Here is a 27,590-nt window from a genome sequence, read left to right as displayed (position 1 = left end):
GACCAGGGCTAGATTGACTAGGTACTGAAAAATCCTGTAACTTTGCACAGGCAGAACACTTTGCACAGCAGTCAGTGTTTCCATGGGAATCATAAAGATTTTCTTTGCTTCTGTGTGACAGGGAGAATAACTTTAGCACCGTATTATTAAGCTGCTGATTTAGTTATTTCTTTCCTCTTATGTGTTCGGAAGCAAAGGATATGGCAGCAGCATCAAGACTACATCCAGGAGGCACTGCTGGATGTAGGAATCTTTTTAGTTGGTCTGGCACATAAGCACATGCCATTTCTGCAGGCTGAATACTCCCCAAGCATTTTATTCATGACTTACCATTCTTAACTCTGATCAAATTAAACAGAAAGGGATAAAAAATATCCTGTTATAATCAAAAGTGTAACACAATAATAAGTAACATAATTAACTAGCAGCAGAAAAAATAATCCCACACATTAGCTGGTAAATATTCCCCACATGTAATCAGGTGAAAAACCCTGGAGCCATAAGGGTATATCATTGTTATGTGAAAAATGCAACAAGTTTTGATTAAAATCTCTATTCCCTGGGATCATCCCATCTAGTTTTACTTAACGCATTATTGTGTAGCTTCAGTAATATTCGATAATGTGATCTTTTTCCAGGAATGCTGTGAAACAAACAGATGGAGACAAAAGCAGATGGAATGTAACGAGTTCACTAAGTTCAGATGAGAGTTCAGGATCAACAGACTCACAAGGGTTTAATTTCTGCTCATTCATGTAGCTGAAATGTGAATTGTTCTTTCTCCTTAAAAAAACACAGAGATTTGTGCACACTGTGCACTAATGTTCTGAGATGCTGATTCTCCTCTTCCACAAAGATCGATTCTGACACTGTCCCATGCTAAGCCCATGAGAAGACAGTTTTCCTTCCACTTCCCCTTTATACTTTTGTTTATCTTCTCAGTTGAGAACTGGTTTGAAACACGGCCCATGTTTTCACTAGGTTTTTCTTTCAAATGCAAAGCACAGCAGCAGACAGAGCTAATGGCAGTTGAAGATTTTATCTGTTATAAGAAAAAGCTCTTTCTCATCTCTTTTAATCTTACTTCCTATCAGCCTTACTAAATGCCCCTTGGTTCTACTGCCAGGGATTTGAAGAATAACAAGGTCTGTCATATCCCACTCCTGCCTTAGCCTCCTTATTCAAGAGATCCGACCTTCCAAAAATAGCTCTCTCAGAATAGCTGTTCTATTCCTTTAACCACGGAGTTGCCATTCTCTGTACTTTTCTTTATCCCACTATATTCTTCTAGCATTGCACAGAACTTCATACAGTACTAAGATTCCATGTAGTGGCAAAAACATGCTTTGTCATGTGCTCAGTACCCTCCCTGATAATACACAACAGTTTACTGGGGTCTTTGGGCTGCCACTGCACCACGAACTGATGATTCCAGGAAGCTTTCTGCAATAATCCCAAGTGGTTTCTCTGGAATTATAACTGCCCATCATGTAAGCATGACTTTTATCTTCCTTACAGTCATCTACTGCTTTTTTGCTCATTTAATACATTACCATATTATTTAAAAGTCACTACTGCTAAATTTAAGAAGCCATCTAATTTTAAATTATCACTTCAAAATAAATACGAATACCAGAAAATCAAGCAAAACTAACTTATGCTAGCAAAGAAAAATTGTATCCACAGAATCACATTCTGTTTAGATTTAAAAATCACAATTTTTTTTCTTTCTAGATTAGCCTGCACATTCTCCCATGTGTGGTGTATTTGCATGTTTGTGTATTGAGAATATATGTACAGCCTCACTACTGCCCAGACCTACAAACAGGACAGCATCAGCATACTGTATGTATTGAACCAGAACAGGAGGAAATCCCTGAGTCTCTTAGATCATGGGCCTCAGGTTCAGGAATGAAAATATGCATGTGGGAAAGCTCCAGAAGAAAAGACAAAAAACAGATAGAGAAGAACATCATGGATTGACAGCATAGACTGTCACAGCACATAGATCCCAGCATAAGCACATGAAGCTTTTCAGGGCATCCAGGATAGGAAAAAAAGGACCAACTTAAGACAAAAGCACAGCCTACATCCAGGAAAGGAGACAAAAGGTTGAGAGTAGACTGCCTTATTGCCTAATGACTCACAGAGGTGAGGTAGAAAGGAAAGATGAAAGATCACATTATTCATATTCACTTTCCAAAGGCTATTATTGTTAACAATCAAGAACAACCCAGGAGACATTATAAGACCCCAATAACCAGCATCCATTATCTTCTGTGACCCCACAGTAAATGCTTGCCAGTCTATCCAGATACATGTATGTTAGTGCTAGTAAGTATGTGGGTATTAAAAAAATAATTTTCCCCCTTTATGTGGTCTTGTCTCGAGCTTTGCTGTTATTTGTACATGGTTTAAAAGAAAATAAGTTATTCATTCCCACTGTTACTAAAGACAACATTACTATTCCGACTCCTTCCAGCTATTGATTACAAACAAAACAACAATCTATTTGCTGAAATTAGAGGCGTTATTGGGATCAACAAAAAGAAGAAAATAGTTAAAACCTGGTTTTACTACAAAAGTATAAAAATCCAATGGATTTTTAAGGTAGAGATTTCACATCAGCCAGAAAATATAATGCTAATGCATTCTCTGTGCACCTCTGTGCTGAGCACAGCTATTAAACGGAACAAATTTATTCATTCAGTTCCCAAAAAACCACACACAAAAATCCCAAACAAAACCACAAAAACAAACCCCTAATCACACATGGTAGTTAATAATCTCTAGTCTAAAAGAGACAGCAAAAGTCTCTGTATGCTGTTTCCAACTGACTAGCTGTCTGAAGGCTAAAACCACACTTGTAGACTTAGATGAAAATGCTACTATCAATATAAACCAATTGTCTTTAATGACTATACAGTTTTAGGTCTTTTTCTTCTTCATTAGCCTTGTCACATTCTCAGAATAGCCAGGAGAGTCCTGAACAAATGAAGTAAATGTTCAACAATATATTTACCTTCATTACTCAATCTGTAAGATTCTGAAATTCAGAAGCGACACTTCACAATAAAAATACACTGGAACTTCAACTACAACCACAATTTTGCATTCTGTTTCAATTTCACAAAACAACTTTTTTCCCCTGAGCAGCTATATATTAAAGGGAGATCTATTAATTTTTAGTTCTTATATATTTATATATATATGTATTTTATGTATTTGTTTATATACATATAGGTTTACATATAAAACAAATACATATTATTTACTACATTTCATAGGCTTGCTTTATAGATATATATTTGTTAACTTACATTTTCACTAATATCAGTACTCTATGCTGCTTTAATATCTTAAACCTCTTACGTCTCTGGCCAGTTAATCCAGATTTATAGCTTTTCTGCACGCAGGGTTTTCAAAGCACACAGACAATTTACCAGATTTACTGGTAAATCTGACCGTCCTCTGGAATCAAACTGATTAACTAGATTGGAATTGCTTAATATTGTCTTAAAACTTCAATGCAATAATAGACATCTGCAAAAGAATTTCAGTCAACAAAGTCTGTTAACTGGAAGAGAAAAGCTAATTTCATCCAGTTCTGCATTACGAATAATTTTACCAGTACTCTTCATGACTAATAAAATATTACATAATGGGAACTCTTGTCCTCCATTCTCCACTGAAATACCTTGTTTATTTCAGAAGTTCAAACAGTAGGTAAGATAGTTGTAAAACTACACAAACGGTCTAACAAAGAGAAGTACTAACTTTTTTAGAGCGCATTCCAATTCATTCTTCTCATTATCTGCTTCTTGGAGCTGGGAGAAAATTCTGACCAAGAGCTCTTCAAAACTGGAAAGTAAATGAGGTTCATCTTTTCTTAGCTGCAACCAAAGTTGCTTCACATCACTCTCACTGAAAGTAGAGATCATAAAGGATTCATTAAGAGAGAACATTTCTCCGGCTGCAATAAATGTTCACAGCATCATAGTAGATGGAGGCTTAAGGGCATCACTAGTCAGAATACACAACTTATTAAAAACAAGGGCTACTTAAACTGTGCCAGATTTGACAAGGATGAAGTCGATGGGAAATGATGGAAACTGCATTTATTCAGAAAAATGCATCATAATGTGTGGTCATTAATGGCTGCAGATTATCACAGGATCTGCTTGTTTAGTGGGTGCCCTGCCAGACACTTTATCTGAACAGGAATGGATAAGAAAGGAGAGATACAATGAGATTCAATGTGCCATCCCATCACTTCTACTAGAAGTAAAGAGGTTTTCATGAATCTACAGTGAAAGGAGCAGTGCAAAAGCTAATCAAAACCCCTTCCTCGTAAGTTACTTAGACATGTTAAGAAATTGTGTTTGTACTGACTTCTTCCATTTTCAACATATTTTGATTCTACTGTGAGTCTGCTACAAAAATCAGAATAAAACATCTTGAAATTTCAATTTAAAGACTTACCAAGATAATGTTTTGTTTCCAAATATGTTCAGCAGATACTGGAAAAAAGATGCTCTACCGTGAATGACGATGAGTTTCCTAATACTTTGCCTATATTCTCCTGAACAACTTTTTTGTTTGTTTATTCTTGACTCACTCTCTTTCATGTGCATTGTAAGCCTGAACCTAGCCAGCAAAGAGTGCTATATTTAAAGGACAAATTGAGGATAAGGATAGAAAAAGTGGGTGATGAAAATCTCTTCAAAATGAAAGCCTTTCAGGATGACTGACAACCAACTGTTACCCATAACAGGCAATCAGGTGAAGAGAAGGACTGAGGAGCACTTTAATTTCATGTTAAGAATCACTGATGTATTTCTTAAATATTCCTACCATCTGTGCAGATTCTCCCATTTTTGCTCCATGCTTTTTTTTGTTCTAGAACATTCCTTGTGGTTGAACAAAGAATGTCAGGCCTACACACAAAAAGATCCTAGCGCAGGTTTTACGTTCCGTGTTTCAGAGTGAGCCATTCTGGCCCTGGAAGAGATAGTGTTATCAGAATAATCACAACATGCAATTATGCATGAAGGGGAGAAAAGGCAGAAAAACAGGAGAAAACTTCCTTTCCTATGGTTAACCGGTGCACTTTAAACACAGGCCTTGCCAAAAAAAAGCAGTCATCATGCATTGTTTGATTGAAAATCAGTGGCATCTGTGGATTATATGCTAATTATGTTCAAAACCCACGACACATAAAGTAGTTTAGCTTTCATATGGCAGAAAAACAAGTTTCATATGCTTGTAGTACAACAGTTTTGCTCTTGGAAATTTTGGTACTTGATCTGACAACCAAGAAAATTAATATTTTTAAGAATCACTGTGTTACTGAGCAGTCTTGGTTCTTGTTATTTACCTTGGATTCAATTAAAGTCAAACCCAGAGATTAATTATAAAAAATCATACAATTGATTACTATTGCTGCAAAGACTCACTCATTCAAAACCTTTTTAGCTCCAAGCCGATCCATCAGATTGGAGAACTGGAATTCTTCATCTTCATCATCACCCATGGTCTCTTTGCATATAATTGGACAGGCTGTTTCACCTGATTGCTGCATCATGTCATTTTTCAAAGCAATCTGCTCCAAAAGAAACTGGCCTAAGAATTAGAAATTACACATATTAGCATTTTCAGAACTCAACTATAAGAAGCAATGAAATACTAAATATACTAAAGATCAAATTTTACAGTAAGTACAATTTGTGAGGGAAACACCTACACTTGTTTACAGGCAGAGTATAATGAGGATGAGGTATGGCAAGAGGATCTCAAGTTCTGTGGCTGACTTTGTGCCCACTTTAATGTCTAACCTTCAGTAAATAACTCAATTCAAAATTCACAAACCTAATGAAAAAATTCTTACCTCCATACAAAAAAAAAAGACATAAATTGTAGTAAAAAGCACTTCATAAATTTGTGGCCGCATTTTTTGATATGTTTAAATAGATGTTTGGAATCTAAAATAACCATAGCATCGGTTATAAAATTGATAAAATTGATAAAACGTACATCAAATAAAATATAACATTCTTTTTAATGCATGAACAAAGGCACACTTCAAATTCCTATATAAATTTCATACAGAAAGCTACATTTTATTAACAGTAGTTGTACAGTGAGGATGCAGAAATGAAATTGCCACATGAATAATCAATACTCTTGTGCTCGGCTGAGGCAGACCAGATACATTCCATCAAGTTCTAAATGTGACAGCTATTTTATTTGAATATTTGCAAGTCAAAATTTTTAAGGAATCTAGGCAAAGGGGGTATGCAGAGGATTTTTTGTTATATTCTAAACACCAGTACAGAAGTTACCATAGACACAAGGAAACAGAAATACTGGTATGGTTTTATGGTCTTATTAACTCCATCTTGCATTTTTTTCCAGCACCAAGCAGAGAATGTTGACAACAGAATAGAATATGTTGCAAAGAAAGGCTACAGTAAATTTCAGATTTCTCACCATTTACAAATATGAACAGGATTCTCCCATAATAATTGGTGCAGTACAAGTTTTATCCAGACACTACTCTGCTTTCTCCATGCTCTAGCTTTCTATAGCAGCCTATATCTAGTACAGCTACTGCTTCTGCTAGGAATACCAACATCATCACCCAGCCAAATGTATGACTACCTAGCCTGGAAAATACCTGTGAATGTTGTGTAGAAGGTTAAAATGTACCACACTTTACACTGCCTATCTGTCTTTTGTGAATCCTATACATAGGTGCTGTGTCCATGTCCTTTGTGTGCTTGTGTGTGTGCAAGTGTGGGTGCCTCTGGGATACACATTTAACTTCACTGCCAGTTGAATCTGCAAACAGGAGAGCAGTGGCCACATCCTCCTTGATCTCTGGACTGGGCTCCAGCAGTTGAGCAGAAGCAATCTCCAGGATCTGGAGCTGCTGGAGATGGGAGCCACTTACAGCCTCACTAAATAAACAGTTTTGGTTTTGCAGGGAATACTTATGAAAATAATCTTCATTTAACTGAAGAAATATGTAATTTACTTGTGAAAAGTAAAGCAGTAATACATTATTTCATTTTTAAATAATGGCAATTTTCAGATTAAACCAGTCTATTAAGATACTTGATCTAGCTCTACAATGGAAGAGGTGGGACATGAGAGAATTAAGATGTCAAACCACTGGTGACCTGAAAGCAAAAATTAAGGTATTATATAAATACTATAAATAAATAGTATAAATACATAGTATTTAAATTGAGATTTAATGTTTCAATTCATATATAGAAGACATTACATTTTCTAGAAAAAATGCTAAAATTTAAACACAAAATTGATTTTGCATAAACAATTGAAAACAGTCTCCCTAACATTGTCATCTTATCTGGAACGTCACAGCTGGGGAGAAAACAAACACAGACAACATGACAGTAAGAGTGCTGTTGCAAAACAGGCAATTACAAAGAACTTATTAGCTCCTATTATGCAGTAATAAATGCCTCATCCTATTTTGTTTTGAAATAAATTAACATTACTTGAATTAATTTGTTGTAGAAAGCATTTCCATAGCTCTAAGGACAGTGGTATTCACACATTTTTAACAGTCTTACATTAATCTTAGAGATAATTTTAATTATTTTTCAGGTCTTATGACCTGATTGAAATAAAACACAAGATTTCCCCCTCCTCACCCTCCCACCAATGTAAACCTTCAAAAAATTGTACATATATCTACTCCACAGCTTAAAACAGGTGCAATTCAGATGATTACATCATTTGTCTCATATTATGTCATGGCTTGCCATTTTACACATGAGAGAAAGACCCTGGAGCCCTTTATTTATTCACACTATCTGACCACTTCTTAATCTGCTACGTATATCTGCTGTATCTAGATGATAGTCTGGCTCCCTGTGTGCATTATTAAGTATACTGTTAAGACAAAATGCTTCTTTACTGATGTGAAGAGTACAGAATACGAATGAAGCTCAATACAGGAGACACGCTTTCCAAAACTCACTGAGTCCTGTGATGAACTCCTTTGGAGTAAGTGAACCATTGCCATCAGCATCCAGTGTAACAAAAACTTTTTCAAGCTCTTCCAGGCTAAGAGGTAACTCAGGATGCAGTCTCTGAAATGATAAAACATACAGCAACTTCATCCATTACTCCAGAATAAGAGGAAGACTAGATTCTACAGAACATCCATAATACAGAAGGATAGGTCCTTTGTTTCCCAGAGTGAAAATCCAAACACATTACAGAGTTAAACAAGACCAACTGAGGGACATTTGCTTTAATAACTTCTTTATTTACCTTTATGAGTCCATTATGACAAAGAAGTGAGAACACGCTCCCTGTGACACAAATTCCAATCACACAGGAAAGAGGAAGAACTTAAGGTAGAGACTCAGCATCCTGGTGGCTACTGGACAATCTTGGCACCAGAAATGTATGCCTAGTTCCTTCCACATCATGAGGTCAAGAAAGAGACTCACCAGATGACTACATTATAGAGGATATACTGTCCTAACTAAAGCTGCTTCAAAATATGTAATTTTGAAAATAACTGCATAAACAAACAAATAAAACAAAGCTAAGAAAGCTGCATGGTCCAAAGACCAAGGACCTTCTGATCCTGTAACGAGTTAAATGTAGTTTATGACTGTCTACTTCTGAAATGCAGCATGCTTACACAAAAGAAGACATAACTTTATGAAACCATCTCCACAAAACTACATTTTTTTTTTCCCTGATAATCTTGAGACAGGCATAAAAGAAAAAAGAAAAAATTTGTAAAACTGATCCTAATGGATTTACTCCAATTCTTTTGACAGTGTAGACAGATTCCCAGAAATAGGAGGAACTGGAATGGCAAACAACTACAACAGCAAGGATTTCCAGTGGTAGACAGTAACAGGAAGATTAAAACACCAGCTTGAAAAGCAGTATAAATACACACCAGTGAAGTCCTCTACTTTATTAGTTAAGCTTTTAATCCCCCCCCTCAAACTGCTGTTGTATATAAAACATAACTAAAATTGCAAGCTAGTTGGCTGATAAAGTTCATCAGATTAAAACTGTTAAAACTGTTCCACTGTGGGGAAGGGAGTTAGGGCCAAAGAAAGTTTCTCCTTCAATCCAGGTACAATAGAAATGACTATTCAATATACTAAGCCATATAGGCAAGGTAAGAATTGGCTGAGTGCATTAACCAGGATCTCCCTGGCTGCAATGAAGGCTGCAATGGACTATATGAGCTGAAGGAAGAGCAGTAAAAGGAATTCCAAGGCGGTCTTGAGAAATGAAATCAACAGTTTCTAAAGGACAGAACTACCTAGAACAGCCAAAAAGGGATTTCTGAGCAGGATTAATTGTGAATTGCTGCCTGCTTCCAAAAAAACAAAGAAAATTTACTTCATCAGCAATATATCTGGTCACCAGTTTCTTACTTAAACACGGCCGTCTTCCCAAAGCTTTGGATTTTAATCTCTTAGATCTAAAGGGAAACTTTTAAAAATGAGCTTCTGTTGCAAAAGTCTTACAGCCTACACTGCACTGATGAGGGAGGAGGTGCTTCAGACAAATTACTCTTTTTACACTTAAAAAACCAGAAACTGTACCCCTACTGCCAGGTCTTTGGGACCTGCCGAAGAAGCACTTCTTGAAAGCTGGTTGTCCTTGTCTGACCATGCCATCCACACAGACCCACCTGCTATTCCAGTACAATGGCTTGTGGTTCTTGCTGCAAACCTGACTGACAAATACATGCTTCTCCAAATATAGCTGGACTGCCCTAATGCAGTATTCAAATTCTGATGTGAATTACACTAATTTTACAATAGAAAACACCACAATTACTTCTATTTTCTTGGGAAAGTATATGAAAGTAGGAGATTTTGAGGAATGCTCCATTGAATTTCCTGTGGATAATTTACAGACTTTGATGAATTAGGCCACACATTGTTACTAAGATAAAGTCAAAGTTTTCCCAACCTCTTGTTTTTATTCTAAGTAAAATAATTAAATTTTTTTGTTGTTAGGAAAAGAAAATGTTATTGGTCTCATAATTGTGGTTTTGTTTATCTGCTCATTTCAGGTTTACTGTAAAATCCTTTAAATATGAGGCTCTCGAAAATTTTAAAAGAAAAAGAAACAAAACATTCAGAGATACCATTGGAGCTTCAAAAGAAACTATCTGCATTGCCACCAAATGTGCTCTGTGCTTTCATGACATCTATGCTTAATTCTCTGAAAATACCAAGCTTTTACTCTGCTAAATAAAAAGACAGAGGTCAAATAGCTAAGAGCAAGATCTGAACTCAGTTCTGCTACACACACTCTACAACATTCATTCTCTTTATTCATTACAACCTCAAGACCCAAAGGACGAAGCTGTGGTTTCAAGTCTCAGGTAGAATATGCTTTCTTGCAATTTCAGAAAACCTCTAGTTTGTTTGAAAGTTGAGTACATTTGCTATTTTGAAATGGAATGAAAAAATTTTTTAAAAAAATCAGTATTAACATAGTCTCACAATAAACAGCATGATATAATCAGGGAGAAGTAAATCTTTAGTATAATTACCATATTACAGGCACATTAGAAAACTTCGCAAAATTTGTTCCATTGAAATTACCTGGATATCAGATACTCAGCACTCTCTGTTGAAAATCATGCTTGTATCACATGACTAAAGACTGAAACGCCTAATGTTACCATCCTATATTTGAAGCAAAGCTTCATTAATGGTAAGCAGCACAGAACTACCTAACAGCACAATGTAAATATGATCAACAATTAGTACCTTTTAAAGAAAAAACTGATTTACTTTATTGATTTATGTCTTTGCTATAGGGAGAAAACATTATGAAAAGTACAGGAAATAAAAGCAAGTATAAAGAAACACCATCTCAAGTGTCCTGAGCGCCTTCATTTTTGCATTTAAATGAACTTACATACACTTACATATATACTGAAGTCAGATACAGTAAACAAGCACTCATAATGAAATAGAAGAAATGTACTTTATTTGTTCTTTGCAATCCTTTTTCTATTGCATCTTTAGAACCTGAAGTATAAATTTATCAACACTCTAAGCATAAAATCCAGAATCAAACAGAAATAAACAATTTTACGTTCCTTGAGAAAACAGGCATTAAAACTTTTCATACACATATATGGTCTTCCATTAGGTAAAAATATATGCCATTCAGTTTTTGGAAAGACAACAAAATTATAATCTATTAAATTCTCTGTAGGTCTAGTTTTACCAAAAATTACCACTGGCAATATATTTGTTTGTGTTCAGTTACTTCAATGAGATAATGCAGATTGGTAAAGCCTACAGTACAGCAAGAATCTGCACCCCCCTCTTTTTTTGACTTTGGATAATTAATAAAGGTCATCTGGAAACTCAGCAACACAAAACTGCACAGAAACCACAGAAACCTCCTGAGAGCTAGTAAACTGAGCAGTTTACTTAGATTTTTGGGGTTTTTTGCCTTCTTTTTTTTTTTTTTTTACTTAGGTTTTTGCTCTTTCTAGGTAGTTAAAGTTGTTTCCTATATACAGACACATCTTTGTTTCTGAGGACATGGAAGGTTTGTAAATTTTACATTACGTGCTTTGATGGTTGTTTGCAATTAATTCATTTTGCTCCCACTTCCCAATTCCATTTCATCCGTAAGTAGTGAAGTAGAAATGGATTAACACAATTAAATTATGATTTGCATGTCATGCATGAGTTTATACTTGTTTTCTGCCACATACTGGTTCAAATCATCTTATCAGTTCTGCAATATGCACCCAATCACATTTTCAAAAGATTTTGTTATATATAGTTCCTTTTTTTGTCAACATTTTCAGCAAATCTGATTTTGGGCTCTCAAACAAATTAAACACAAATAGGTAAGGTTACTGCAAATACTGAATAATGCTAAAAATACTGTTCCTCTATACTTCCTACATTTATATGTGATCCAGCTGAGAGTTCACCATTGTTGGGCAATGAAACCAAAGTGAAAGACTTTATTTACACAATTTTACTGAAAAAACAGAAGGATAAAATTGATGGACTGAATACATTCATGACATTGTGGCAAATTGCAAAGTAATGAATTTACTGGTGTTTCAATTTTTTCGATGAGAATGGAATTAAATTCCCGGGGAATTTTTTTAAACTTCATCTACTTTGATTTTCCACTTTTTTGTTGCTTTAACTGGAAAAAAATTCAGGCATTATGTAAGACTTCAAATATATTATTTTAAATTCCATGTATCTGTTTAAAGTTATGAGGAGGGTGTTAACACTTTTAACTCTAAATTAATCCCTCTCAACTCGTTAAGGGCATTAAGAGCTTCTCTCATTCTGCATTTCACATAACCAATTTTGTTTTACCTGCATGTCTTGACGAGTGACGAAGCCTTTGCCTTCCAGATCACAAATCTGAAAGAACTCTTGTGCTTTTCCCAACACAGTTAGTTCTGGGTCTTGTTCTTCAGTCCTGCCCCTCTCTGCATCTCCTGGTGGCATAGGACTGGCACAGTCTCGTTGTATTCTGTCCATTGTCACAATCTCAGCTCAGGAATATTTTGGGATGCTGCTATCCCATTTACTCATGAATTCTGATCTGTAACCTGTGCATGGAAGGTAAGGAAAAAAGCAAATCAGACCCTCTTAATGATGTTTTCCACAATCTCTTAGCAACCACCTATTTAATTAGGCACTAAAGCTTAAAAAGAAAAAAAGCTTTTTGAAAATGTCTACCCTTGATGGGCTGCACTAAAGACACTGCAAATGGGATGATGAATGAGGAGGGGGCAGTCTGAGGGAAGACAAAACTAGCTCCGAAATGGAATCTCAAAGCAAAATCAGCCAGTTTGGCAAGAAATATGGACAATCAATCAATATGAACAAGAAAACACAAGAAATGTGGGTAAATGCAAAAATAATTTAAAGCCACTACAAGTATTAAACTGGTATCCTTTTGACTCTCATCATCTTAACATCATATATCATAATTTGCATCTAGTGCTTTGGAACACAGTCATATGACAGCTATAAAATGGAAGGTAACTGATGTCTGAAGGAAAATGACGGATCGTGGTCTTTAAATCAACTAAGTAAAATTAAGGGAAAGATAATGTATTATGGAATTCTGAAATATTTTCTTAGATTCGTCCTTATTACTTAGGACCTTGACTTTCAGCTGTGAAGGAGAAATAATTGCTAGTGAACGTGGTGCAAAGATTTCCCTGTATGATTTTAACTTATTATCATGTGGGTAAACTAAGTAGGAGAGAGACTGTTTCACTGTAGTACTGTGTATTTGTGACAGGCTGAGAACATGTGTACAGTTAGCAGCTCTCAGATAACATGCAAAAACTTGACTCATTATCTGCCTCTTGAATTTGTGTTTCTGCTTTTCTAAGTAGGTCTACCTAAAGTAGCCACAAATTTGTCTAATAATTTTTAACAGATTCAAGTATTTTGTAAGGCATTTAACTATTATAAAGGAATACAGCCTGATTCTGATCCATGCACAACTTGGAACAGCTCCAACAGAGGCCACTGAGAATTGTTTAAATCTGAAATGTACACTGTCTTCAGAGTACAGGCCTTGGCATTACACGGATGCGAAAGAAGAATCTGAGGAAACAAGACCTTAGGTTTGTCTATGCAGTTTCTTAAGGAGAAAAGGCTCACATAGACAGAGCAATTCAGCCAGAGCTTGTTTTATTTTATGTTTAAGTTCAAACCTGGCAGTGTTTAAAACACAGCATCTTCCAAGAACTTCATAAATGTCACACTTAGAGCTTGCAGTGGCTTCCCATGACGAAGCAATTTCTCTGATAGCTAAGGGTCAGGCAGTTGGATTTCCCGTATTGCATGTAAGTATAAATGCACCGTAAACAGGACATTGACTTCATATCAAACTAGGACTTTGACAAGCAAATCACTCGCCCCCTCTGAAACCATGTGACAAAAATCTGCAAACATAGGTAATTTTCCTCTCTCTCCCTCCTCTCTTTTACAATCATCATCCCAGGACTGTTCCTCAAATACTCTCTGAAGCTGAAACAATTGTGGCTTAATAGCCAAAGAACTCAGATGTCAAAATCCTTCCTAAAGCAGAGTTACAAGCAAGAGAAGAAAAAACTCTGAAAGAAGCCAAGGAATGGTTACATCCAATGCCATTCTGCCTTAGGAAACTCCTCCTCAGAATGCTTCAATTATAATGTACAGCAGTCAGGGATGTTCTATAAACCCCAAGACCAGCTATTTAAACTAAGCCCCCACCTCTACCTGCACCCAACACACTGCACAGGGTGACCCCCAAAAGGCACCGGAGCCTGTCAGAGTACCCATGCCAGCAACTAAGGAGGCCCTGGATAATGAACAGGGCTAGAAAATGCTGTCACAGGAAATACTGGTCACACATAAGAAAGGGCTTTTGGCTATTACAGCTGCCTGAACAGCCGTATTCTTTCTCTTATGAGAAGAATTTCTAGCTCATAAAGTCTGACGAGCCTTTAGCAGCTGGGAAGATACACAAAGGAAAAGATCACTCCATAACTGCCCAGTTTCTTAATGACTTCATGACATTTCCAATAATAGACAGTCTTAAAAACAGTAGAAGAGCTAGACGAATCTTTGCTCTCACTCTGTATAGCCATCCACAAGTGGATCAGATGGAAACACCACAGAAAACCACATTCAGACTACAGTGGTATAACAGTCTGGATGAGATTCTCCTTTCACACTGCTTTTACACACCTGAACTTCACTTACGTCAATACAGCTCACTCCTGGCTGACACCAGCGTATGAGGTAATCAAAACCAGGCCATTGGTTTCAGCTTTGCAGTGACACTAAAAGACAGGTTTAAATATACAATACATCAATAGGACAAGTGCAGCCTAATAATGGTCTTGACAAGATCTGGCACAGATTCCAGATGTATTGGAGATTTTCTTTTTCACATCTCAACAATTTCTCAAAAGGCCACAACTGCAGTCCCAGTGAATCATAATAGTAAGTTTGCTAGTGCCTGTGGTCTCTGCACAGTCCATTAGACTTCCATAAGAAAAATAAAAAGGAAAAACTGTGCAAGATAGCCAACTGCATGTGAAAAAACAGAAATAAAAAAGCATATTAAAAACAGTGGAACAAAAAGGCAGTCTATGCAGTTTGATAGAGTTATTTGCATTTGACAAACAGTAAAGTTCAGCAAACATCACCATGCTTAATACTTTCATACCACAAAATGAAATTACGTGCATCATGAGAGCCTCGCCTTCTTACAAGTTGCCCCACCTTTTAAACACACCATAAAAACTTGCTCCACAGAGAGCGTCTTCAATACAGCAGAAAATTAAATTAGAGCATATGCAAAAATCCTTATATCCTTATGGCAGCTTCTAAAGCTGGCAGAGTTCATCGTAATTCCTACAGTGTACTGATACTTTGCAAATGCTGGTAACAACATGAAAGATTAAAACTGCAATTTGTCCCACATGACTGAATCAGCAATGTAATTATTTCAAGGCCAGTTTTAAATAACATAGGTAGTTCCATTCACTCATCCATCTCCTTTAAAAAACAAATGGCTTACAAAATCAATCCTATTAAGACCTTTGATTTCCATTCTCTTAGCTACACACTTCACTATGCAAAATAGGTCATACCACGACCTGATGCAAACAAACATTGCTCCAAATAGTAAAAAAGGATGTGGGCTTTATGAGGTTTTTGTAGATTAATCATGAGGTAATTTTGGACAGGTCTGTAAAAGGCAGGTCACTGTTAATATTTTAAATGACATTTTCATCATTTCCAGTCAGGTCTACTGTAAATCACCAAACTCTAGAGGTACAGAACAACGCCAAGCCACAGATTTCCTAAGTCATGATTCGTGACAGCCCCAGTCTCCTTAACTGTGATAGTTAAAAACATAGAGTTGTTTTACCTGCATTCATGTCTCTGAGATTTTAGGCATCAGTAAAATATTTTTCTCAGCAACTGCCTACAGGTAAAAACTTTCTGCAGCACACTTCCAAACATATCATCCACAGAAAAACGTAGCAAGCTTACTTAATACTGAGGTCACCTTGGATTTATACAAAAGAGGTAACATTTATGTTTTATGAACGCTGGAAAATAAAAATTAGATTGCATACTTTTTCTACAAGAAATATATTTTCCTACAATCAAATTATCATTGCTAAAATAACCTGTAGCTGCTGTGTAGTATGCTTACACATCGACAGGGACCTCTTCAGAACTAACTTAGCGTCAGAGTCAGTTATCTTTCAGCATTATGCTGAAAAGCTCCTAAAGCTAAAATGTATCACCACAAGTATTTTATGTTAGCACAAGCCTGCTGAAAGAAGTCATCCTGTTTTGCCTTGTGTTTAAACAAGTGTTCATCCAGTTAGACAGTGAACCCTGTTGAATTCTTTCAATTTAATTAGGAAAGTTTTAATTTATTTAGTTCAATTAAGGTCAAGTGGTCCATCAAGGCAATAAAAATTAAAAAAAAAAAGCAGGACCTACAGAGAATGACAGAAGAATGAGACTGCAGAGACCAAAGAGAGCACCATATATAAACACACTTAAGTACACAGAAATTTGTTAGATACAGGATTGGAGAAAAATGCTCCCTATCCACATAACACAATACACAAGAAGTAAAACTCTTGCTGTAACCTGGCAGACAAGCTAGACATGAAAACTCACCCAAGGATAAAGAAAATAAAGCATTGAACTGCAAAAGGCTGCAAAGGCAGTGCAACTGCCATCATGGAAGAACAGAACCAAACACAAATCTGCAAATAATGGCAGAGGTGGGAATTCCTTGAGAAAGATGAAGATAGCACTGGACCTCAGTGTTACTTTTAGCCATTTTTAAAGACCTTAAAAGACCATTCAAAGTAAAAATTCAGGCCCCACATTTAAAACAACCAGCAGAGATTCTTAAGTTGTGTGCTTAAGAAAATATCTGTTTTTTCTTAACTTTGACTAAGACAATTACCCTTTAAGTCTCACAGAAGCATTATAAAGCTTGATCTAACCATATGAACACCTAGACAGAACTAGATGAAAAAAATGGGATGTTCATTCCTCCAATTTTGACTTTTCAAGTAAAAACATGCAAGTCAGAAAGGCACTGAAGCGTATCATCAAAACCTCTTCCACACAGCCTGAATTCACTTCTGTCATGATGTACACCACCTCTCATGGTTCTCCATCTCCGGACATAGTGCACCATGGAGTGGGTATGGGGAGTTTAACTGTGGAGGAAGAGATCTGAGGCTGGCTGCAGTTCCTATGAGGGACCACAAGAAGATAGTCTGAAAGAAATGTGTCATGAAAATAATTTCAGGGGAGTAGCAAAGGCAGACAACAGAGGAATCCTACATCCACTGGCCTACAAAAGGAAAAACTTTTTAGTTATGTCAAAATTCCTTTCCTGTGAGTAAATTTCTGTGAGAGAACCAAATTCTATTTACAATCAGGCTTAATAGAAACTCTCCAACCAGATCTGACTAGCTTTTAAAGATTAGGGGAACCATTAGTATCACCTACTTTGACATCTGCAAGCTTATACTACAATAATGTTTTAGGTTTCTTTAAGATTACTTCCAATTTATTTCCACTTATTTTTATATTTTCCAATATAATTCAATTTATTTCAAGGTAAGGGAGGTTAGTAGAAATCAAGGAGGGAAGAGACCTGGGAGAAGATATTGTTTGTTATACATACATCACAATCATATAAATGAGATTTCTTCTTTTCAGAAGATTACTCATTTATTAAAAACAAAACAAACGAAAACTAAAGAAGAAGGAAAAAAAATCCAGGTCATATATCTGAAGCAGAGTCTCCACAATATTAACTGTGAAACAGGAGAAAACCAGAAAATATTATTCAAGTGAAAACATTAATGATTCCAAAACAGGCTATCAAAGACTTTGAACAGAGACCACTTAATGCCCACTTGGCATATGTCCCTGGATGAATCCACAAATCCAAAAGTTGGAAAAAACCCAAACGATGTCACTCCTGTGCACAGTGATGCAGAATCCCAACTCTCTGAATGGTGAACATGTGCTCATTAACCTTTTTTTTTTTTACATCTCCATCCAAGGAACTAGTTTTCACAGAGCTGGCAAGAAAATTTTCTTCTTCCAAAGGCCAGTTTCCCCCACAGATGAAGAAGAAAGTTGCCTGCCTGCCTGCTTGCTGGCCTGTATGGAAGTAGTAAGCAAAACTATTCACATATTAAAATTCAGATGTCCAAAAGTAACAGAGGTAAGAAAAGGAAGCAGGCAGATTAATTTATTCCCCATCCTGCTCTTCAATATGAAAACACTAGTGAAAAATAACTAACAGGATTTTTATTGCCTAAATTTTAGCAGTTCTTAGGTAACCATATTGAAAAGGCAGGGTGAAGCTAAATGGACCTGCTTAGTGCTGCTAGGCTCCTTCAGAAGTAAGGCTACTTTAAGTAGTTATGATTTTAGCAGAAATGCATCTTTTCCACTTGTTTCACTGCTTAGATACTTCCCTTTTAATGTATTTAAGAAATTAAAAGCTAAGAACTGTCTGGAAATGCAAACTAATTATAAAAGGACACTGAATCTGGGGGCAACGGTCATCATGGAAATCACTGTTGCAAGAATAGTCACAAAATCATCAGAGCTGTGAGAGCACTCTGTGTGCTTCAAGGATCCATGGTCTCCTTCCCTCCCTCCACTGGCTCTTTCTGCCTTATTCAAGGACATTAACTCCAAGAGGAACTCTTCTCTCTCCCTCTTGTTCCTTGCCTGTCTGCTGGCTGCAAGAACCTTGAGTCTGCAAGAAACTGTTGACCTACCTAATACCTGAGCAGGATGGTGGTGTGTGTATGTGTTTCTGAGTGTGTGTTTTCTTCACAAATTCTGTCTCTATCTCTCTAATGTACAAATAAATCGTTACTGCATACAAATACAGTTTGGCCAGTTATGTATTATGGGCTAAAACTCCAGCTAACGTCTGTGACTGCAGCATTAGTTTTGATAAACAATCACATGTAAACAGGACAGACAGTTAGAGAACTTGTATCAGAACTATTATAGAGTTATGTAGAACTATTTTACCATTATTTTGATTTCTTTCTAAAACATAAAATTTTAGTTCGGAGATGTAAAACCTATTCTTAAGAAGGAGCACCTTACAATATATGCAATACATCAACACATTCAAAGTATGGTTAAGTCAAAAGTGAGCTGACTATCCGACTGCAGAGAATCATAGAATCATTTAGGTTGGAAAAGACCTAAAGACTCAGAATGATTTATTGTGTTGCATTGTTCCAAGTACTGAAATTAAATGCAATTAACTATATTGATAACAGCATTATACTATTAAATGGTGTAACATGAAGTTCTGGTAAGATATATTCCCAATTCATATGAGCTGTTCCATTTGTTGACAAATTATTTGCATTGGAAACAGACCCCCTCCCTCTAAAGTAAACGCATGGAAAAAGTTTAAGTAAAGCAGTATATATCCCTTTTAATTGTCTTATCTTTCAGGTTTTCCTAATGACTCACTGCTAAATGATACTTTCAGCTGGTGAAATGTGGTTGACAAGAACATCTTTAAAGTACACCATTTTCACGAAAAAATCTTGAAATATTCTGCCTCCTCCAAAACTCTTTGCTAAAAATGTAACTTCTGAAAAAAAATCAAAACCTTTTATCTGCCTGAAAACCAGCAAAATTTTGTCTTGAAGTCTAAAATTCGCTCTCTATTTCTAGTTTTCAAGGAATGTCCCACCTTTAACCAAATATAAAGGATTCTGAGATGCAAATTAAATATTCTCTTCCAATAAGAATTGATTTTTAATGGAAAAAATGTCAGCAGAAAATTCCAGTCTACTCTGCCACTGACATTAGTGGATCCAAGCTAATACAGATTGCAGTAGAGGACCGCGAGACATATTCCAAGTGTTTTCTTAGTTATTTGGCACTTGGTTTGCAAGAGTTATTGTTTTCAAAATTTTCAGAATTTCTAAAACTAGACTTGCTCTTGGAAACCACCTTTACCTGAGTCAGTGGCACAGTGTATATAGGACAAGAGCATGCTAGGGAGGCACAGGAATATTTAATTTGGTAGTCCACTGTTTTTCTATTGCAAGAAGTAAGGGTACAATATGAAACTAGAAGAGTCATATTTTCCTATATGCAGAACAAGATAACCTTCATGCTATCTGTTCAGTGTGGCTCGCTTCCAAGGCCTTGGAAACATATATAAACAAATCCACTTATCTATATTTGATTAGTAGGCTTGGTGTACCTCATCCTATTCAGTTTTACAAAAAAGCCTCACAATGCAAACAACTAAAAATGCATTGTTACAGATTCTTAATTGGATTTTAATTCGCCACTGCTTTCAAGGAGAAATATAGCTTCCTCATTCTCTGTGAGTCAACTAGTCAAAAAGTTATTCTGGCAATTTTGTGCGATCCCTGCCTTCATTTAATACTGATCTTTAATGAATGGAAGTTTCCTTGACACCCACTCCGTGAGACTAAGGAATAGGATGAGTAGTGAGGAAAAACAGGCTATTGCAATGGTAGTGCAGGTCTGGCAGGGCCCTCTGGAGGTCACAGGCTCTTCCAAGGGGCACATATCCAGGCCGCGGCTCAGCAGTGTCGTGACTTCCCCCAGTGCATCATCGTTTCTGTCTGGCAAAATAAGGCATTAAAGCAAGGGGTAGTCTGGGACACAACAGAATAAACCCACAATACAGAGGCACAGCAGAAGGAGAGCATGAGAAGGAAGTCAAATTAGTCCGAGACATGATACACAATAAATCTGAAAGTGACTAATGAGACAAACTGGACAAGATTTCCAGTAAGCTATCCTATACCTTGCTAATCTGCCCCTGTGGTGATTCAGCTTCTGATTGTGGGGAAGAATAGGAAAGGGCAGTGGCAATTACATAAGAAATGCAGGCAATTATTTATCACCAATTTTTTGTTTTTGTTTTCTCTTAGAAACAATAAATCAATTCAGACTGAAAATTCTTGGCCTGACCTGGTTAGATCTTTGTCTGGCAAGAGCTCCAAAGTCTTCAAACTTAGTTTCAGTCAGTTTTTTGACACAGACATCCTGGCAATTCTGCAGGGTAAGTCATGGACGGCAGAATTAATTATGGTTTTGCATCAGGTTAAACTTAAACTGATTAAATCTGCTTTTTTTAACATGAGAAATAAAACCCTAAAAATATATTACTTCCTCCTTACATTTAGAACTATACGTTCATATATACTTATACTGCATGACAGCATATCATTTCTCAATGAACAGAAAAAGGAGGAAATGAGAGATCTGTTTGAAGCAGCACATATATCCTGTGGTATAAAGAAACCACAATAAAAGCTTGCAGGGTAATGCTCTTTAGTGCATTCATTTCTGCTACTTTCTTTACAGTTCTAGTCTACCACAAGATAAGAGGAAAGGGGCGGGTAGAGGTGTCTCACAGGGAACCAAATACTCCTCCTCCATTTCAGCAGCAGTGAACTCAAGTTTCCAAGAGCTGGCAAACCAGGATTCTGCAAACTATTATTGCCCTAAATCTCATTTGCTATTTAATCCATTCACAGAAATACATCTGCTCTTTGTACTTGAGACACTGACTTCTAAATTTCTTTTCTTGATGTCATAAAAGATGACAATTTAGTATAAAGAAGATTGAAATTTAATTTTCAGTCTTTTGGGTATAACAATTCCCTTTTGAGTTGAACAGTACTCAAGTCCATAGTGATAAACTTGGGGACCAGATACCTGAGTCCTTGGAACATCCCATAATCAGCCAATAAACTTTTACTCGTGCATCAGAATAATTCACATATTCTAAAAAGAAAAGTGAAACTAGCTTGAAAACTATTGTTGAAAACCAATATGAAACTAGAAGAGTCATATTTTCCTTGCAACTAAGTAAATTGCAACTAAGAAAATAGAAGAGCATGTTAAATTAGCCAAAGTTTCTAGAGGGATTTCACCATTCTCCCACTTGTGACACTACCCAATTTTCACTACATGCACTCATAATCTGTTCTACTGGTGTATATTAAGAAATCTATTATCCTGATAGCAGCAAGTTTCTTTTATAACTGTCATTTAAAGTCATCATAGGCCTTTACAATCAAGAAAGACAGAAAACTAAATCAGGTACCACACAAGTACTAACAGCGGTGTAAGAGTGACACTGAACTATTGCAGGGGGACACAGGAATCATTTTTACAACCATCAGGAGCAGCAGTACCTTCATCTTCACCAAGTATTTGGTGGGCCTGAAGGCAGCCACCAGCCACAAACTCAAGTATCTTTCCCGTATCTGCTCCGAAGTGAAAATCAGCGGGGCAGCTCCTGAGGTAACCAGACCATAAAGGGATTTCTCTGTGACAGCGACAGCCTCAGCACGAAGTTACATAAGCCACGCAGAACTGCAAACACAGCCACCATCAGTCAACAGCACTTTTAGGCACCACCTTTACGAAACATTCCCTGTGTGGGAGGAGTCACGACAGCTCGCACCCTCCGCACTCAGCTGTCGCTCCCCACGCCAGCCTTCGCCCCCCGTCGGTGCCGGCGCTGCTCCGAGGAGGGAGCACGGCAGAGTTGGATGCGGCGCCGTGCGGGCGTTCGCGCTGGCAGCAGGCGATGCGGGGGCAGCACCAGCCTGTTCGGCAGCCACCCCGGTTCATCCAGATACTTTCCCTGCTGCCTTCCAGCCTGAGAGCGATCTGAGGGAGAGTTAAGGGCAGGGCCTGAGCAGCGAGCAGTGCCCCCTAGGCTCTGCATGCCCGCCCCTCCGTTCCTGCCACCCTCCCGAGCAGCCCCAGCTCTGCTGCGCTCCCGGGGGCGGCAGCGGGACAGGACGTGTCCCGTGCCGGCTGCTCTGAGCCTGCCCAGCCCCTGCCCAGTCCCGCTGGGGCGATGTGCCCTTGCGGACACCCCGCGCTCGAAGAGCAGCTTGCGACAGAGTTCGGCACTTTTGGGACACCGGGGCTCTGCAGAGCAGGGTGAAACACCAGCCGCGAGTGCCTTCCCGGCGGCAGCTGCGCCGGGAGAGCGGTCCGGCTGTGCATGTACCTCCCCGTCTTCCTGCCCCGACTCCTCTGTCCCGCGGTGCCGCCCCCAGACTCACCTGCCGCCGCCTCCCGCAGGCGCCCGCCCGGTGCGCTCGACGGGCCGGCTCTCCCCGGGCTGGAAGTGAGACCGCGGAAAAGCTGAAACCACTTCTCTAACTTTGTTTTGAGCACGGGTGACATAATTGGGCGAGGCGGGCTGCGCCCCGGGGGCGGGCCGGCCGTCCCGGCCTTTCCCTCCCTCCTCCCTACCTGCAGCCAGAGCGAGGTTGCCCCGCCCGGCCTCACCTCACCTTGGGCGAGAGAAACTCGCCGTCGGCGAGACCAGAGGGCCAAGGGAACTTGAGGAGTCTCAGTCTTCCCTGGTCCCTCTTCCAGTCAGGACTACATGCACGATGGCTCTCCAGATTAAGGGTGTGGGTAATTTAAACGGCACAGGGCAGGAGAGTTTGGAAGGGCACAGGAACGCTCATCGACAGCAAGATCTTAAGGTGGCAACCAGTCCAAATGGACCATCTAGGATCTTTCCCATCTTGTCATCTCAGACTATCTGACTTCAACTTACAGAAGGTGGTGATGGAAAGACAGAATCAATTCACATTCAATTCAAAGATTTCACTTAGCCTAAAGTATGTTTTGAAAAGTACCTGCTTCTGGGATCAGGTTTTCTGAGTAGTCCCTCTAGGAAGAGAAAAAACTGCAGCATAGTTCTCATCACTGTACCATCCCAACTGCAAAATAGTTCTTACGGCATGGTGTCTGAAGAAGGCTTCATTCGGTTCTTGATCAATCTGGTTACAGACACATCTAAGACCTCAACTGCAGTGGTCTGTTCTTGGATCCTTACCAATGTCGTCCACAGGTTCAATAACTGTCCCAAAGTAAAGCTCCATTCACCCAAGGCACTCCTTTTCACAGTAAACAAGAGCTTCTACTTGCCTTCCCAACCCATCTTTTGTGAACAGCTTGTAATCCTTCAGGCTTATCTCCTTAAAGTAAGCTACAATACTAGAGCATTGGTAAAAAAGCAAATCTTGCAGCTATAAAGGGGAATGTGAAGACAACTTGCAGGTAGTCTGCCGAATACAGGCAAATAAGTAGTTTTACCAGGCCGAATGTATGCCTGGTAAAACTACTTACAAAGCACTACAAGTAATCGCTTAAAACAGTTATTAAACATCAGGTTCATTATGTGAGTTTAACTGGGATAGCTTCTGCAATAGGAAACATTTCTTCACATATTATTATGATTCTTAGACTGTAGACTTATACAAGTTTCCACAAGGCAAGCTTGAGTGTGGATTTACAGTACATTAAAGTGCCACTCGACAGTTACTGCTCACATTCATGCTCAGTAAAAAGAAGTAAATATTTGAAACTTGCTTACCACAGCAGCTGCCTCATATGTACTGTGGGCTAAAATAGGCACACAGGTAGTTATCATGAAATCATCAGCATGTTGAATAGCTATAATACTCTGCATATACTGACTTAACTCAGGCTTTTATATTTAACCTTTTGCTGTGTGAGTAAAATAGCGGGTAAAAGATGTAATTCCATTTCTTTTAAATGTGTGGACAATTTTCCAAGATTCTTTCAGAGAAATGAAGGCACACTGTCAGCCACAAGGTACTAGACACAGTTCAGAAGCTTGTGGAGAAACTGAAGACAGCATATAGAAAGTTTCATAACAGCAGGGGATTTGCCACATGCATGGGGAAAAAAGCTCACTGAAGTAGCATTTGCAGACTTAGTGGTAGCATTAATGTATTAAGGCCCCAGGGAATTTATCTGAAAACTAAGGATTGCTTAGGTATCTTGTTGCAACAACTCATTCAATTTTCTTCCTTCTCATTTAGTATGAGGCAGTTTGGACTTTCAAGTTTCTATAAGAAAGTTTTGGGGCCTACTAAGCAATAGTAGAAGAGCTGGTCAGTGAAGTTTTCTAGGTCTTGTCTAGACAGCTAATGCGATTTTTACATATATCTGTGGATACTTTGGAGTATAGCCTTACAGAGCCAGCTAGAAATAGGCTATTGCTCTCTGGTTTTGTTCTCTCTCAGAGCAAAAAGCCATGGATTCTATTGCACTCCTGTACTGCTGTGATATCATTCAGCAGTTTCTGATCATATACCTTTATATGCACTCCATTTCATAGCTGATGATGGCAGAGACACAGAGGCTGATAGACTTCAGCAGCCATAGTTTGTTCTTCATGAATAGCCAGAATCAAATCCATTACCATAGATCTCTCCTGAAGTAAGTGGATTGAAAAGCAGTAAACTCATATACAGTGATGTCAGAGACTATGGTGCTAACTGCAAAGGGAAAAAATAGCCTGAGAATAAAGGTTGGGCATGAATCTACTTCTTAACACAGGCCTAAATTACAGTGCTAAATGGAATAAAGAATTAAACCCTTTTATATGGGTCCAAAATTTTCTTCTATAAAATCTAGGCATAAACTCACTTGATTTTCTTCAAAGACTAAAAGCAGGAGATTTTGAAAAACACTGGGGTGCAAAACATATTGTCTGGAGGTAGGATCTTTCTGACTGCTACGTTTAATATACAATGAGTTAGAAACTGGATGACAGTTTCTACCACTGGGTTATACAAATGCCAGAACTACAAACAGAAACATGGTAGGCAGAAGACAGCTTGCAGCACTTAAGTCAGGAAATGCCAAGTGCAATATAAAAATAAAACCACCACCCTTTAAATAAAACAGGCTGTATTTCACAGTTTATTTAGGGTGACGTGTGTTTATTTCAGTCTGGAAAGCCATCATACTGCTGGGATGCAAGGGGTCATTTCCTTCTGCATTTAGGCTGTTAGAGGCCTATTTTGTCTTTCCACACTAATGCAGCTTTTAATTGCCTATGAAATTGCACCACCCTGAGGGAACTTCATAGTAACATTCCAAATCGTGCTTTCCTTCTTTATGCTCAAGGATCAGAGGAAAAGCTACAGAAACTGGAATCATATATTTATGAAATTTACAGATTTATGGTAAATTTTACCAGAAATTTACATTAAAATGCAAATTGTACTAAGTGACAGCTAGGAAACTGGAGGTCTTCCATCTTTTCCAGCTCTGAAGTCATCTCACTTGCCAGAGTAAAGGAAATACACATTGAGTTCATGCTCATGTCACCTACAGTGCACTATGATTGTGCTACACTGCAAAAAAAAAAAAAAAAAAAAAAAAGCAAGACTTTTCTAAAAATCAGGGTGTAATTATGGAGTTAATCTGGCTGTCATCTATTCCAACCCTTGCTCATAGCAGAGTCAGCTAGAAGCAGGTTGTTCAGGGCCTTGTCCAACTGGATTTTGAAAATCTCCAAAGATGGAGACTCCACAACCTCAACGGCAACCTGTTCTAGTGCTTGGCCATGTACACAGTAAAAACATCGTTTTGTTATATTTAGGTGAAATTTCCTGTTTTTTAATTTGTGCCCATTGCCTCTTGTCCTTTCACTTTGCAGTACTAAGAAGAGACTAGCTTTGTCTTCTTTATATTCTCCAACCAAGTATTTATATACATTCATAAAATTACTCCACAAGCCTTCTTTTCTTGAGGCTAAATAGTCCCAGTCTCTCTGTCTCTCCTCAGATGTTTCAATCTCTTACTCATTTCAGTGGTTGTTCTCTGGATTCACTCAAATACGTCCATGTCTCATACTGGGAAACCCAGAACTGCATAAAACACTCCAGATGTGGTCGAGTACTGAGTAGAAGGGAAGAATCGTCTTCCTCAAACCTGCCAGAAACACTCCTTCACATTGCAAGTTGCTTTGCAATGACGCTGGCCAGCTCCCTCCCTCACTTCTCAGGGATGCATCCCATCAGGTTCCATAGATTTAGAATCATAGAATATCTCAAGTTGAAAGGGATTCATAAGGATCATCAAGTCCAAATCCCTGCTCCCCACAGCACTACCTAAAAACTAAACCATACAATTAAGAGCATCATCCAGATGCTCCTTGAACTCTGACAGGCTCGGTGCCATGAGCAGTTCCTTTGGGACCCTGTTTCAGTGACCAACTACCTTCTCAATGAAGAACCTTTTCCTAATTTTTAATCTGAATTTACCCTGGTGCAGCTTCATTGCATTTCCTTGTTGCTGGTCACCAGAGAGTAGATCAGCTCCTCCCCCTCCACAGCTTCCATTCAGGAAGTTGTAGACTGTGGTGAGGTCACCCCTCAGTCTTCTCTTCTCTAAGCTGAACAAACCAAGGTGACCTCCATCAATTCCTCCTAAGTCTTGCCTTTGAGACCTTTCACCGTCTTGGTCACCCTCTTCTGGACACACTCCAATAGCTTTATGTTCTCCTTATATTGTGGTGCCCAAAACTGCACACAGGACTCAAGATGAGGCTGTACCAGAACAGAGCAGAGCAAGAAAATCACCTCCCTTGACTGGCTGCCGATGCTGTGCCTGATGCACCCCAGG

At 38.2% G+C, this 27,590-nt stretch overlaps 1 protein-coding gene across 3 annotated transcripts in view; it reads right to left on the bottom strand.

Moving 5' to 3' along the window:
- CRACR2A (calcium release activated channel regulator 2A) overlaps positions 1-23,299 on the bottom strand; it is a 54,578-nt gene extending 31,279 nt beyond the window's left edge. For all 3 annotated transcript variants that reach the window (XR_001877237.1, XM_017830104.1, XM_017830106.1), the window contains exons 1-5: positions 23,195-23,299; positions 12,390-12,628; positions 8,012-8,123; positions 5,457-5,622; positions 3,778-3,924 (exon numbers count right to left, since the gene is read on the bottom strand). Coding sequence is in view for 2 of the 3 variants with exons in the window: in XM_017830104.1 (XP_017685593.1) it covers positions 3,778-3,924; positions 5,457-5,622; positions 8,012-8,123; positions 12,390-12,557 (593 nt within the window). In the remaining variant the exon portion in view is untranslated. The remainder of the gene's footprint in view (positions 1-3,777; positions 3,925-5,456; positions 5,623-8,011; positions 8,124-12,389; positions 12,629-23,194) is intronic.
- Between the last annotated feature and the right edge of the window lie 4,291 nt (positions 23,300-27,590).

The sequence above is a fragment of the Lepidothrix coronata genome, unplaced genomic scaffold, assembly GCF_001604755.1.
Source record: "Lepidothrix coronata isolate B3197 unplaced genomic scaffold, Lepidothrix_coronata-1.0 Scaffold174, whole genome shotgun sequence".
NCBI classification, from domain to species: domain Eukaryota; kingdom Metazoa; phylum Chordata; class Aves; order Passeriformes; family Pipridae; genus Lepidothrix; species Lepidothrix coronata.
The sequence above is the reverse complement of the archived record's forward strand: the minus strand, read 5'-3'. Positions and strand labels throughout refer to the sequence as shown.